The 15,633-nt window shown below is 42.8% G+C and overlaps 1 protein-coding gene across 2 annotated transcripts in view; it reads right to left on the bottom strand.

Annotated features, from left to right (window-relative positions):
• The window catches only part of neurl1aa (neuralized E3 ubiquitin protein ligase 1Aa), a 76,921-nt gene that overhangs the window by 36,951 nt on the left and 24,337 nt on the right, over positions 1-15,633 (bottom strand). Inside the window, exon 1 of one of the 2 annotated variants that reach the window (XM_006799600.2) lies at positions 10,028-10,310. The exons of the other annotated variant lie outside the window; for it this stretch is intronic. Within the exon in view, the coding sequence (XP_006799663.1) occupies positions 10,028-10,061 (34 nt within the window). The 5' untranslated portion in view covers positions 10,062-10,310. Of the gene's footprint in view, positions 1-10,027; positions 10,311-15,633 lie in introns of those variants that run through there. 2 annotated transcript variants of the gene reach the window in all.

The raw sequence follows: 15,633 nt of genomic DNA, 5'->3' as shown, positions 1-15,633 counted from the left end.
CCCTAACATTGGCCACTGCACTCAGACTTAAGCTTTGAATTTACTTTTGACCAACTATCGACTATTTCCCCACTTAGTGGGCTTTGTTTAAGGCTTGCTGTTTGTTGAAGCTATCAGAAAAACAAAGCTGCCTCGAGCAGCCCGTCTCAGTCATCCAATTACCTCAGGAACACAAATCCTGGAGTACGCTCGTGTCCTCAGAGCCCGAGATGTGACCCCTCAATGTAAATGACTCCTGTTGACTACAGCCTAACAGCTGCCTCCGCTAAACCTGTTCTTGTGCACACAGCTTTATGCTTCTGTTATCAGTGAAGAGGCTGTTTTAAAAGCCTCATAGGAGCCATTTTGCCAAAGGTCAAGGATGTCTTAGTATGAACAAACAGGGTGAAACGCTTGTATTCCTCTGCCCGGGAGTGCAGAGGGTTTTTTATCCCACTAATGACAGCACATGTGTGACAGACAGATAATACCGTCATACTGCAATGAGCATCTCTGCGGTCTCATCGTTTCATTCAGGTGGATGATGAGAGGTTTTTTTGTTCAACTCAAGCAGTTTCCCATGCTAATCGAATTTTATGTGTCCAGAACACTATTCAAATATTTGCTCCGTGTCTAGTGGGTACATCACTTCCTTGTTCTGTGGAACACCTGCAAAAGCTGTTCTTCAAATGAAATGTTCCTGTATTGTGCTATATAACCCCCCACACTCGCTGGAACCTCGGCCGTTCATTCAGCTGTGCAGAGATTTTGAACCATGCACTGCATAAAACGATGAAGACTAATATCCAGGCTATACTGCTTCATATTGCAACATATTGCATTAGCAGTGTGTGCAGAATCACACTTTGTGTCCAAAGCCTCAGACCCATCTCCAAGGGGGACTAAAACAAACCTTGACCGGTGTTTGCACATGTCATTGACCCAGATCTCCACTGATAGGCCTAATTTTAGCACCATGGAAACACGATGAGGCTGTATCATTCAAAGCACAGGTAGCCCACATACCAACCCACTCTCTGCACTTGTTGCCATGTGAAGTCCAGCTTGAAGCTCATCCTGGGAAACATTAGAGAAAACACAACCTCGCACACAGAGTTACTTTTGTGACTTTACGACAGCACATCATGTGGGAACACGGGAATAACAAACATGCAGACTGGTGTAGGGTGTAACGTCAAACACCAGATCCTTACAGGTTTACATTGCCACTCAAGCTTATCACAGTTTATTTATGCACCTATTAGAAGTAAATGAGCATTAATGCACTGGTGTACTTTGGATCACTCATCAGGATCATTTGTTAAGAAAACACAAAGCGGACTGTTTAGCTTCAGCTCGTTCTCTCGGGATAACTGCAAACATTACCAACATAGGGCGGATAAATAAAATCCATCTTTACCAAAACTTCACCAGTGGAAAACGTTTCTCCTTTGCTTCTTTTTCAGATGTTTCTCTCTGTAGATGTGCTGACAGTGTCATTTAAAACACTGCCAACAAGCCTGGAAGGCAATGACAAACAACTTCTTAATGATGTTTACATAGCAGTGTCTGGATGATGCATTTAATCCCACTGACTCATGACAAAATGCCATTTCAGTCTAAAGTAACTGCAACAGTGAAATGAATCACACGATAACGGCGACAATTAATCACATGCATTATCATTTCGGCAAGAAGTAGGCTTTACGCGTTACAGTACAGGTACAAGAACAAGCTCACGTGCTGTGCCTCTTACAGAGTGTTACGTTTCCTCTTATTACTCATCTCCAAAGTTGCACACATGTGTGACAGATGCAGGCAGATCATATAAAACTCAACAGTTTGCCATGATGGCACCGGTATCTGTCATAAACGGTAGTAACCAGACCGAAAAGCAGCGCACATTTCGGTGCTTTATTTTCCTGAGCTGTGATACACTTTAGATTCTAGCCAATCATTTTACGTTTCCGAGGATAGTAGGCGGGTCCAGGTACGTATGTTCTTTTAGAGCAGAGCTACAGATTAAAAATGCCCAAGGCGAAGCGGTCAAAGTCTGGCTGTACTTCACAGCAAAAGATGCAAACTCAGCAGCTGCAACAAGTGCTTTAAGCTGATACTGTGATGCTGTCAAAGGAGGTAACACCTCAAATCTGATGAAACACCTGGCGACGCATAGCGTTTTTTTTTTAAAGCCGAGAAATGGGCCGTATTTGATAGCTTGCTGCGAGACCTCACACCGAGCACATCTACTGCGGGTGTGGTGCCTGTTATCGGACCCGGAGTTAGCAACATCCCCCAAAAACCCGAAGAGGAGAGTCCTGGCCCCTAGCCCTGCCAGTGTAGCAGAAATGATGAGGATGATGATGCAGCAGCAGCCGTTCTTCTCTGCGTGAGTAGCTTAATGTTGTTCGTGTGTAATTTACGTTGAGTAGGCTAACCACGTTATTACATTAATGCATGTAAGGTGAACTAGCAAACACCATCATAGCTACATGCGGCTGTCTTCTTGTTTGATGGCAGATACTCCCTTCACCCTGGACAAAAAGGCTAAAATGACCAAAGAAAAAGTGGAAAACAGTTAAACATGAGAGGTTTTTGGACAAAGTTTGTGTTTTTTCCATTGTTTAAGCTGCTTCCAGCCAAGAGTGATACCATATATGCCCCATAGCTGCAGAAAAGGCTAACATTGTTATCTTTTTACAAAAAAACAGCTGAACATGAGAGGTTTTTGGACAAAGTTTGTGTTCTCCATTCTTTAAGCACCGGTTTGAGCACCGTTTAAGCACCGGCACCGTTTCAAAAGTACCGGTTTGGCACCGGTATCGGATAAAACCTAAACGATACCCATCTCTACTCAACAGGCACCGACTGCTACGGTAGCTGTGGCTGCTACTCTACCTGAGGGCAGGTACCAGGAAGTCACTGCATCGCTGGTGGCGACCAAAAGATCAGAAATGTTGTTAAGGAACATCGTGAGAGATCTGTTGGTCTGTGATCAGTGTCAGCTGATCCCGTCCAAAAAACAATTTACTCTGGATTAGCTCAGGTAGGCTTTTTTTCCTCCTTTAGCTATACTGCTAACCGCTAAACACTCAGCAATGATTACCAACAGTGGCAATCGTATTTTCACTTTTGTTAGAGAACAAAACTTTTATATTAATGAAGTCTACAAATAACAACTTGATTCTCATCAAATTAAGAAACAAGTATCAGAAGAAGCTGATAAAACAACACACCACACCAGGCTGGACTGCTATTTTTCCACGTCTCTTTTTTTAAGCTGATGTTTTATAAGGTTTAGGCACAAACACTGCTAGATTACAAGAAAAAACGATCTAGGTTTGGGTGAAATACACCCTTTCCCGACACAAACCGCATGCTAGAAGTTTATTTTCATCAACAACTCCTGCAAAGATGATGACGTTGACTTTGCTCCCAGGGTCTTTCTCTGAGGGACGTCCACTGAGTCCACCAGCCTACCTTTGACATTGACGACGACCAAGAGAAGCACAGAGGGTTAAAAAGTAACGCCGAGGGTTCCTGACGAATGTTCAGGACAAAGTGGGAGAGAGACCTCATTCGAAGGAGTTTGGAAATAATGCCTTTCTGAGAACTTGCTGCATTATGTCTGAAAGCCCCATAATACTAATCCTGTCAAATATTGCCCGAGTTTTATAGCACCAATCAAAAAATGTTGGTCACTCATAAAGTCCAAGCACATTTCTAACAGCTTACTTGCTTTCCAAGCGGCTCAACAAACTGTAATACAATGATGTAACTCACCACCAGTTCTCCTTTTTAACTGTTTGGCTTCAGTATCAGTTTGGCAGATTTTTATGCTACAGAGGAACTCCATGTTTTCAACCTTGTGCAAAGGTAGCTTTCCATGACCCCTTCACATGTTACACTCTCTGAAAGAAGACCTTCCCCCTGGCTTTAAGCTAACTTTCTTCTAATTAGCTCCCCCTGTTTTTTTCTGTTTGTTTTTTGGTTTAGTTGGGCAGCAGGCTGCCAATTATTAGTTGTTTTAAGGGTTAGGATGGGAACAAGATTGAAATTTTGGAATATTCTGAAGCATTTTGTGTTATTGTATACAATTGGAACCTTTGTCTAATAAAAAGACCTTTGAAAGAAAGATTAGCTCCCCCTTGCAAACAGAAGTAACAGACAGGTCTTCTGCTCTCATAGCCAGCAGTCGGTGCTTTAGACGACCGCATGCTCTTACTGACATCATAAAGAACCACGGGTTTTAAAAAGGCCTGAAACCAGAGTTTTGAGCTCTTGGGCCACAGGGATTACTTCTACAGTTCAGACTCTTATCTCATTATTTGAAACTTAGCCCATGTTTAATATGTGCAACCACCACTGAAACAGTTTACAACTGGTCCACTTAGAAAGCCAACGTGAAGCAAATAACGACGTTTTTAAACAAAAAAATGTGCATCCAAACTGGTTTCCACTGGAGGAAATAGAAAGTGCAACTACTGGACCCCTTGTGATTTGTATAAATGTATAAATAAAACTGAACTGAATTGACAGGTTTCATAAAAGAAAGAGCGAGCGAACAAAAACTATATGAAATATTCATTCCCCACCGAGTCCACAGTCATGTCTTTATAATGGCCAGCCGGCAGATTGGACAGAAACAAAACGGATTCAATTTGAAATTACATTAAACGGAATAAAGTCAAATGATCATAACATAACTAACTACCAAATGAAATGTGCTCAACAGCCCTGCTCAGAGCTTAACCTGCTGCAGAGCGACGCCTAAATAATTCACACTGGGACGACCTGGTAGTGAAAGGTGAGACGTGGATACGATGAAGTCTGACTGACGTCATCCACTACGGCCCACTAGTCTTACCACATTCTCTTCACGGAAGGGATTACACAACAGTAATCAATAAATAATAATATCACAAGGCTGCGCACAATGCTGTCCCACGATGCCTCTCTCTGAGAGAAAGAAAGCAGGCTGGTGGAGAGGCGTAATGACATGCAGCGTGTATTGACTGAAGCATGCGAGATGCTATTCAGTACTGACTGGAAGTCATTGTGTGGGCGCTGCCTTGAAGGTGACCTGTCACGAGAGCTGATGCTTTAAGTTAGAGGAAGCAACACTGATGCACGCTCTCAACAACGCCACTTGACCCAGAGACATACGTTCCTGCCACTACACACATACTCCCTCTCCTACAAACAGAGGCTGCTGGTGCGTTCAATAACCTGAGGCATACCCCGTGACATTACCGAGCCCCAGTCCAACTCGACAAAGTTACGAATCTTTACTTTGCGATACAGCTTCTCCGTCGACTTTGCATTCAAATACAGAATCCAATTCAGCTCGAATGCAACCAGACGCTGCGTCGAATCCGCCGCAGACAGTGGCCCACTTTCAGTCAATCGGGAGCACAGAAGTGGAGCTCCCACACACTCGGCAGACTCAATTACGCAACCGACTCGGCAAACGCTGTTTGGATGTGCTCTGGTGCTTCACACCTGAGAACAGCAGCCTGCAGAGATTCAATTTTAGAAAGCAGAATCTGTTCCCCAGCAGCTCTCGCTGTGCTCGTGCAAACGTGTGAACAGCGAGAGACGCAGAGCGACGATTTTAACTTTCTCTTTTAAACAGGCACATTTTCCAAAAAGGCTCACATGCAGAAGAAAACATCACTGCAACGGTGCAGAAATTAATGCCTGCTTTTTTAAATTTAGAAAGAAGCACTTTCTATCAATGGCTGTGGGTTGTCATGGAAACAGTTGTACTTTGATTGGGGGGGGTACCCATAATGCTTTGGACCGGCCTTAACTTGCCTGTCATGACTAAGTGTCGGCCTCTGAGGCTGAAAGATGAAGCCACCACAAAGACTCCCACATTAAAATTCTAACTTTAGCTAATTTCCCCCCCTCTCAACAGAGGAACGCTGACACACACACACAGCTGTAGCTGCGAGCTCTGTTGGGCCTCACAGACACTTCAAAAACTCACTGCTATGCACTTCAGGACCACGTTTGTGCATTTTACAGCATTTTAACTGAGTTATCAGACAAAATGATGGCTTTCTATGTGGTTCTGGTGAGTAAAACTCAATTTTTTATTGTTATTTGTAAGGTGTAACCTGTGTTTGTGTGGATGAAAGCTAGCATTAGCTGCTCCTTCACACGTGGAGACTTCTACCTCCAAAAACCAAGATGGTGGTGGCAAAAGAGCTGAAATGGAGGTCTTGAAACAGGATGTCGCAGTGGCTATGATGGCAACCTTTTTCTGTACAGTCTGTGATTAAAGCTGAGGTTATGAACACACAGTAAATCCCTCCCAGTTATCATACGCTTGCTTTCTGTACTCACTCAAACACTGCTGTACCTGCAGGTTCTTACTAGCAAGCAATTTGCAGTTTTAACTCAACTATGAGGAACATCGAGGACAGCAAACATCGTCGCTGTTGGCAAAACAAAGGCAGGCGTGACTGCAGACGAGAAAAAGCAGTTACAGTGAAAAAAGATGACAAAACTAAAGTCTGCAGTTGAAGGTAAGACCATAAAATACTGAACAGCTTTGGTCATTATTACAGTTAAATTATTTCAGATGCACTGTGAAAGCAGTTTCTGTGCAGGACTCTGCATAACTGTCAGAACTGCTCCATGTTTGTTTAAAGTGATGAGATCCAGGAATTAGGGCTGGGCGATATGGCCTAAAATCCATATCGCGATATAATTTGAAGCATGTGCGGTAACGATATATATCACGATATATTCTTTTCTTCTGTATAACGTATTTTCCACACTATAAGGCACACTTAAAATCCTTTAATTTTCTCAAAAATTGTGCCTTATGTATAAATTCTGGTTGTGCTTACTGACCTCTAACCAATTTGGGCGTGCTGAAATCTGTTAAAAAATGTTTTAGTACAACTTTGGTAAGCCGCACTGCTTGATGGATCGTCAGAGCATTACGGCTGCTGTAGTGAGGAGCTTCGCGGAGTAATCTGGGTCCAAAACTCCGTCTGCTTCAGGTCCCAAAGTCAAACGAACACTAAGAGTTAAAAACGGTCTAAATTCTTTCATCTTTAATAAAATCATCAGCGTTGCTGCTTTACCAGGTGTAACAATTAAGTTTTACATCCAGGCATCCATGAAAACAGAATTTATTAAATTTAACGGAGTTAGAAGTTAACAGGAAGTTAGCTCGCTAGCTTCCACCTAAACATGATATACCATGTTCTGACTGAGAGATTTCTGAAACTAATTCAAACGTACAGCTCTGCTAACACTTCCAACATAAATGAAGACAGAAAACTAAACAGCAGTGACGTTTGCAGGGTTACTGAAGTTGGGCTACCTGGTATATAATGTTGTGCTACGTGATTGCTAGCGACACAGCTATGTTAGCATAACATTAGCATAGTGAAGCTGGAGGATGAACGCCAACTTGAACGTGACGGATTCTGGTGGTCAGGGACAAATGCAACCGCATAGCAGGATGCTATACACGGGCAAACGTCAGTCAGGAGAACAACTGAGATTATTCATCCACAATACGAGGTTAGTTATTAATATACTGAAACAACATGGGAATAGCGCAGCTGCGAGAGAATTTAACATTAATGAATCAATGTTACAGAAGTGGAGGAAGAGCAGTTTTTGGCTTTCCCCATATTTCAAAAGTGCTTCATCTCTTTGCTATGACTGTCGCCCGCCATAATTTGCAGATGATAATGGTTTTAGCCGCTGCTATGCTTTCGACCAAAACAGGCGCAGCTTGATGACATCATCAACATGCGCTATCGCGATAGAGCGATATAGTCAAAATCTCTATTGTTGGCCAAATTTATATCGTTTCTATCGTATATCGTTTATATCGCCAACTCCTACCAGGAATAAAATCACTCAGTATCCTTCTTAAAACATCAGAGAATTCAGTATTGATTGTTAAGAACAGTTTTGATCTGTACAGGCATCTTTGATCAAAAGAAAACTAGACGTAATGTCAAACGAGTTCTGAGTAAAGTTCAAACACTGAATAGTCCCAGAGCCCTGGGACATGAAATCACACATAAACGCTTTCCATGCGTCCAAGCGTTTGCTATGGAAAAGTTCTGTTGAAGAATTTTCTAACATCAACCATGAAGACGAGACATGTAGAGATACACTGCGAGCTTTATAAGACGTGACTTAGCCCACGAAACAGCCTTATGTTTACAGCAGAACATTTATTCGACTTACATATTTGATAATAACTATATTCAGATTCCAAATTCCACGACTATATCTGTAAATTTGGGTTAGACGTGGTTTTTACCAAAATGTTATGCAAACCTGGTGCATGATAAAGCCTAAAGCAAAGAAAAGCCACCCTATCAAAAACAAACCTCTCCCATATTCTAATTTACAGTTGATTACCATTTTGTATATTTTGTTGCCGTCAACACACAGAACAATGTTGTAATGCACAAAAGAGCAGCCATGCTCTGAGTCCGATTTATTAGTAAAAAATGTCGAGAGATTTAATTTTGCATTCAAACTTCACACTGAAGAAATACACAAAACTTTTCAATAAGTGATTTAAAATTCACAAAACTGAATTTTATGGACAAATATAATGACGTGTTTTCCTTTAACAGGCTGCGTTAGTAAAAATACTTCACTCTATAATAAGTTGGGCCTTGCTACAGACTAACACCACTACCAGGTAAGACTGCATGCTGATCGCACAACAAGAAAAACGCCGTGTTCTAATTTTCGGAGGTGTTTGACCTTGATCCCAGAGAAAAGGAGCTCTTCCTGCTGTCTTAGCTTGTCCCTCTTTAAGTAATTGGATTAATCTCAGGGCTTTAATTAGAACGATCAGGTGGTCAAAACCAGAAGAGGCTGCAGGATCAGGGACACAGCTTAACCCCCATAGTAACACATAGGTATATATACACACATGCACCCAAACACGACGCACCATGCTAATAATAATTGTGCAAAGACGAGGAACAAATTCCTCATCACACTGCTGGCTCGGCTCACTTCCTCATTTTTTGTTTTGTTTTTTGCTGTTGTAGAAAGGAGGGGGTGTGGGGACGTGGACGGGTGGGTTACTGTCATCTTATTGTTGTTAAAAACTCTGCCTGACACCACACAAGGACTGAAGCTGGCCTACATTCAGAGTATGAACCTATACAGAAGCTCCACTGTTTATTAACAGAACAAAAGATCCCTGGGGTCTCGTGGAGAGAACTCTACACCACCAAAACATCTTTGAAATTCAGCCGGCCTGTGCGTTTTGCTTATAGCCAGCAACCGCTCTGTCTGATGGATGCTTTGCCCCCGGGGGGGGTCTGTGCAGGATATTTGGAATAGCGTAACACGTGGAGACACCCAAATATCTGATCAGATACAAACAGTGTGCAGAAAACAAGTATTTGCACACCTGCTTCGAGTGTATTTGGATACGTTTGTACTTTTACTAAAGTACTTAAGGCACTGGTAACAGTACACAGAATTCAAAATAATGCAGAATTATGTTTTACAATCTGGAAGCTAAGAAGCAAAGCTTTAAGTGGACAGTATGGAGCACAAGCTACAATATTTGCCAAATTTGCCCCCCTATAGAAATACCATCTATGGGGCCTGGTGCCACCCCATGCCCCATCCTTTGGACACGCCCCTGGTGGGACCTTAGTGATGGCATACAGGACAATACAATAGAAAAAAAATCAATTCATTGATTTCTCGAGGCACAGCTGCACGCTCTGTTTAGTAATGAGGGGAAACCCCACAACTTTCCTCCCCTCCAGCTAAGCTGCTCCCAGTGCAAACACCTCCCTGCAATTTACTGCTATACAGGGCGCAGGTCAATGCGCGAGGAGCCGGGGACATCCTGGTTGTTACGTCGTAATCAGAAGACACAGCTGCGCGTCTCGAGACCCCTATTCTAATTACAGGAGTGACGTAACTGTGAGCAAAGAATAGGCTGGTACCTGATAACAGAGCAGCTCACAGCCAAAACCTGAACAAAGGCGCCGAAACATCTCACATATGACAAATGTTTGCTCCTTACCGTAAAAGGCATTTCGCGTTATCTGGCCACCCATCGCTTCAGTCTTCTGCCGTGCGCGTATCGCCGGTGTGGATTATTCAGATGCTCTCGTGGCACAGCCCAGCGCTCGTGACATGATTGCATCCAAAAGGTAGCCTATCGCTGCTCTGCTCCGGGTACATGCAAACAGCAGAGAGCGGACCCACACCTCCTTATTATTGTGAGCGCACACACACACGTCCGTGAAGGCAACTCCCCCCGTCAGCCTCATTCAGTAAGAGCTCTCCGCCTCGGGTCCCACTCACTCACGCTGTCATTTACATAGAAGGTGGAGACTCGGGCACGAGCGATTTTAACGCTGTCACTGCCGCGCAGAGCTGCCATTTATGGGCCACGAGGCTGGAATAAAACATGTGGGGAAATAGGGGTGAGTGGGAGGTAAGGCGCGAGGGCACCGTGTGACCACACAGGGTTTATTTCCTCAGCTGATAAAGGAGAAAAGTTTCCTTTAAAAACAAACAAACAAATAATGAAAAGAAATCCATCTTAACCGCATAATGACATTTACACATCCCCATTGGTGTGACGAGGAACGTGTGGGTGGGGCAAGGATTAAACCGGAAGTAGACCCTGACAAACACAGGCTGAGCTATTGTGTATGTGATAAGGTTAAAAAATGTCAGGTAATATTTTGCATAAACCGTTAATGATGTCAGACCACGTGTTCACCTCTGGGAAAAGCTCGTTTTTGGACTGTTTGGGTCCAGCACCTGCTCCTGCTTGTGTGTGCAGACATCTAATCAGCCACAAAGTCTTCATGTGCTGTATGAGGAACATATTAGTAATCCTAACCCTCTTTGACCCACGATCCACCAAACCCACACACCTGGAGGTACTACACATCAGACTGGGTCACTTCCCAGATGGTGAATGTAGTCTCCGCTCAGGTGCCACGATAGTCCTCAGCTACCAGTAAGAGAGTTGATGTGAGACTAAAGAACAGAAGTTTCTATTCATGTTTAGGAATTCTGGAGAGACTTCATACATTGATTAACAATGTTTAGCAGAAATGCAGGAAGTCTGGATTTCTAACGATGATCGGGGAAGTTGTGTTACGCAATGTTCTGCTGGGTCCTGCCACACATGTGGGCGTTACAATGACACGTACCATCTGCCTAGGCATTGTTCCAGACCATGTAGGCTCCTTCATGGAAATGGTACTCCCTAATGGCTGTGGCCTCGTTCAGCAGGAATGGTTCAGGAATGGTTTGAGGAGCACAGCAATGAGTTCAGTCCAATCGAGCATCTGTGGGATGTTCTGGGATGTTCTGGGATGTGCTGGGATGTGCTGGGATGTGCTGGCCTCACCTCACAATTTAGAGGACTTGAAGGATCCGTTGGTAACATCTTGTTGCAGATACCACAGCACACCTTCAGGGGTCTCGTCCAAGCTTTGATGGGTCAGGACTGTTATGGCAACAAAACGGGGGCCAACACAATACTAGGCAGGTGGTCATAATGTTATGCCTGATTGGTGTGTAGTGAATTATGCAGCATATGTTCTTTGGCTAAATCTGAGATAAAGTTTGCAGTCCCAACCTCTAAGAGGGTGTGCTGTGCCTTCCTATTAAATTATATAATCTCCACCCTTAATTCACCATATTAGGCCATGCACTGCAAGACGGTACTGTCTGACAGGTTTAGTAATTAAATAAATGAACTAGATAAGAGGAGTAGCCTATGGCCTATCGTTCCACATTTCATAGTTTAAAAATAAGAAAGAGATACACGTCTGAGGCTAAGTTTGGGTCCAGAGGCTCACAGAGCAAGTGGCCGCATTCTTTACTCTCAGCACTCAGTCTTTCACCTTCCATGCTTCCTTATGTGCCTCAGGCCCCTGGCAGACAGACTGGGTGACCCCTCAAGAGTCAGTCCTCTGACTTCAGCTGTCATCACCTATCCACGGTGACCTCGCAGCCCTCAGTCCCAGACACCAGTGTTTACTCTGGGCCTGAAGCTGCAGGCGTTTAGATAACGGCAGGACAGGGTGAGGGAAATGAGATATATGAACCGGAGTCTAATAGGTGAATGCCAGGAATTCATCATTCAAGGGTATCTTGGATATTTTTCATTAACACTTTCCACCCCGGAGGCGGCTGTATCTGTAATTAAAAGACAACCATTTGCCATTTTTAGCACGGCAGTGAAAACTTCAGCCAGCCTTCTGATCCACAGAGCTGCTCGGGTTGGCCTCGTATTTGCAGAGCTGACTGAAATCGAGGAAGGTTCTGAGATGGAAATAACGACGGTCCAAGCTCCAACAACACCTTTAGTATACAGACCACCGGTATCAGCTGTTTGTATTCGTCATCAAAATAATTTGGCCCTGATTAACTCAAACACGCTGCCTGTCCATCCATTTTTCTATTGCATGTCTATGCCTGGGTCACACGGGAGGCAGTGTAGGGAGAGATGCTTAGACCTTCCCGCTCCCAGCCTCTTCTACCTGCTCTTCTGGAGGAACAACAAGGTGTTTGCAGGTCAGTCGAGAGTTGTAATCTCTCCAGCCTGTCCTGGGTGTGACATGTCCAAAACCCCTCACTCAGATATCCAGGAGGCACTCTAGTCAGAAGCCCATACCTTAACTGGTCCCCTTTGATTTGGGCAGTGGTTCTTAACCTGGGTTCAATCGAACCCTAGGGGTTCGGTGAGTTGGTCTCAGGGGTTCGGCAGAGCCTCCGCCATGACATGCACGGCTCATTTTGTGCACCATTAAAAAAAATCATATTTTATTTTTCACAGAAGAGGGGTTCAGTGAATGCGCGTATGAAACTGGTGGGGTTCGGTACCTCCAACAAGGTTAAGAACCACTGGATTTGGGGGAGTTGTTGCTCTGCTCTTCAGAGGAAACAAGCTTCCTCAGAACGGTGAAGTTTGGTATTAATCAAAAGAACCAGAAGAGTATTTACTTCCTTTATACCTGTACAGAATCAGTGAATTTCCATCATGTTAAACATTAATTAAAACATTTTATTTCTCTGTGAAATATTAAATTACATTAAGTGATGCATTCAGGTACTAGTTGTATAGCTTAATGAGTGAAATATACACTCATTAAGCACTCGCTATGCTTAATGTCACAATTATCATTGTGGATTTGGAGTTTAATTAAATATGAAGATTTATTCTCCTTTTAAATGCTCGAGCTCAATGTCAGAATTAAGGACAGTGGAGGAAACCTCGTTTCCAGTCTGAGTTAGAAGAAACACTTTTTAAATACATAAGCAGTTTATATGTAAATGAACTGTGTTAAAACATTGCTGGAGTTTGTAAGCAGCATTTATTCGACACTGTTCTTTGTGAAAAATATATAATTTTATCAAGAAAAACGTTTAAACCAACTTTTCCCAGTAAATTGCAAAGACATGACACAGACGATCCTTTTGGCTCGCTGAGCATAAAACAACTGTCAGCAAAATGCTGTACGTTGTTGTTTATGTTTAAAGATTACTCTCTAAATCACGCAGGTAATAATATTTACATGTCCTCGTTTCCCCATCATTTTTAATGATTACCACCACGTAACCATAACAAATACTAAGGCCTGCCTGGGCGGTTCATCAAAATAAAATCAGGACCTCAACCTCAAGGTTTAGTTTTCTAAATGAGATGCTGGAGACGCACACATGGTGTGCACATTTGAGGTAAAGACAGTTGCTGGAGAGTATTCGCAGCACAATGAGAGGCCAACCACATTTGGTTTCAAGTATCACCTCTGCTGACAATTGCAAAAATCTGGATTTTAAAGAAGAGCTCAGCTAAAGAAAGACTTCTTTCAACAGAGAAAAAAAAATCTCCGAGCTAAATCGATAGTTATAAAACAGATCAGGGGACAGAAAATTACTGGATTTCACTCAGATAAGTGGTGTCTGTGGCTCAGGACAGCAAGTTAAGAGAAAACACATTTCCTCTATCTTACAAATATCCCTGCAAACCCAGCAATAAAAGTAACACCCACAAGTCTGCTGAGTTTTAAAAGTCCCAAGGGATGACATCATCGCGCTAAGGTATAACAGCTATTTGTCACGCAAGGGACGTGGCTGTGAAAAGAGCGGGGACTGGAAGCTGGCCAGATGAGTTTCAGGAAGAACCGTCAGACCAGCGCTTCGTGTAACCTCGCAGATACACACCAGAGGAAAGGCTGCAGAAAAGTGCACTTCCTCACCTTGTTTGACACGAATGCATCGCTAGAACATCCTTCCTTTGTACAGTAACTCTTTCTTCCTGCAGTCACTGCTCTGTCAGCCTTAACCTTTAGAAAGAAAGTCTCCTTTGGCCCACAGTCCTGTCTGCAACAGGGTCGAGGTGCATCTTTGAGTCTGTACATAAACGTGCATTACATAACTTGGACAATGTGGCACTTTAGTCGGCATCAGATGGGTGTGTGCGTACAGCTACAGCTGATATATACGGCCTATCTGATGAGAGGCATGTTTTATGGGACCCTCATGAATTCTTCGGGCCTTATTAACACTTCTGTTCTGTTTAGGTCTGTTTTTTAAATAACTCAGAAACAGGATAATTCTAAAGTGAAACTCTAACTAACAAGAAAACGGGTACTTGGATGGATTACTCGTCCTCATGTGTTCCTGATTCTGTGGTGGATGTTTTCACTTTTAGAAGTGCAGAGTCAGCATCTTCAGAAGCCACCAACATTGTTTATGAACATTAATACCACAGATGGTTTAAAATTAAAGCGTTTTAAACCTGCATTCTGTCTTATGACCAGCAGGGGGCAGCTCCTCTGGTTGCCAAAAAAAGTACAATTAGATGTAAATTCATGAGAAAACAACCGAATCTCTCACTTGATTTGACGCCTCAGTAAACACTTATCACATATGTTTATGGTCTCTCTTTCTAGTTTCAGGTTTTATTTAATATAACGAGATACTGAACTGGTTAATTCTGGTCCCATTTAGAGGATAAAAGACCAGAAACCAACGTCCTTCATTTCTAAATCAGATCCAGATCTCATCAGGTTTGGGGTAATAATCCTAGATGTTTTATGGCTGCCCATATTTCAGCTTTGGATGCGTAACAGCTGCTTTATGGCATTATGTTTGTTGCTTCAAATGTTCAGATGATCACTCATTTTAAATGTTAGATGTCCACACTGACTAATATGCTTTTTGGTTATTGTTTTTTGAAGAAATGGTAGATATAAAATAAAGGTTTGTTATTTTTTACTCTGCACCTCAACGGGATTAAATGGAGTGAAAATAGCCTCGATTGATTTTGTTTGTTTCTCTCATAACAAAAACAGAAAAATATGTAAAGAGCAGCATCATTATGACTTTAGCTACACTGAAACACACTGCTGAGATAATCAAGAGCAGGATGGACCCGAATTAATGTCTCTTTCTCTAGTTTCTTGCTTTTCGCCTTTTTTCTGCGTACATTAACCAGAAATTAAAGGATTTCTGGTTAATGTACTAATGACTTCCTTCCAATAAATACAGGAAGGACTCCCACGTCCAAGTTCTAGCCAAAAAGAGTTGGGAGAACTATAACCTGCTGACAGCTATTTGACAGCTATCGCCCTAAAATCTACATATGATATTGAATAC

Source organism: Neolamprologus brichardi, chromosome 6, assembly GCF_056152115.1.
Source record: "Neolamprologus brichardi isolate AB-2024 chromosome 6, ASM5615211v1, whole genome shotgun sequence".
Classification (NCBI taxonomy): domain Eukaryota; kingdom Metazoa; phylum Chordata; class Actinopteri; order Cichliformes; family Cichlidae; genus Neolamprologus; species Neolamprologus brichardi.
This window is presented reverse-complemented; position numbering and strand designations above follow the sequence as displayed.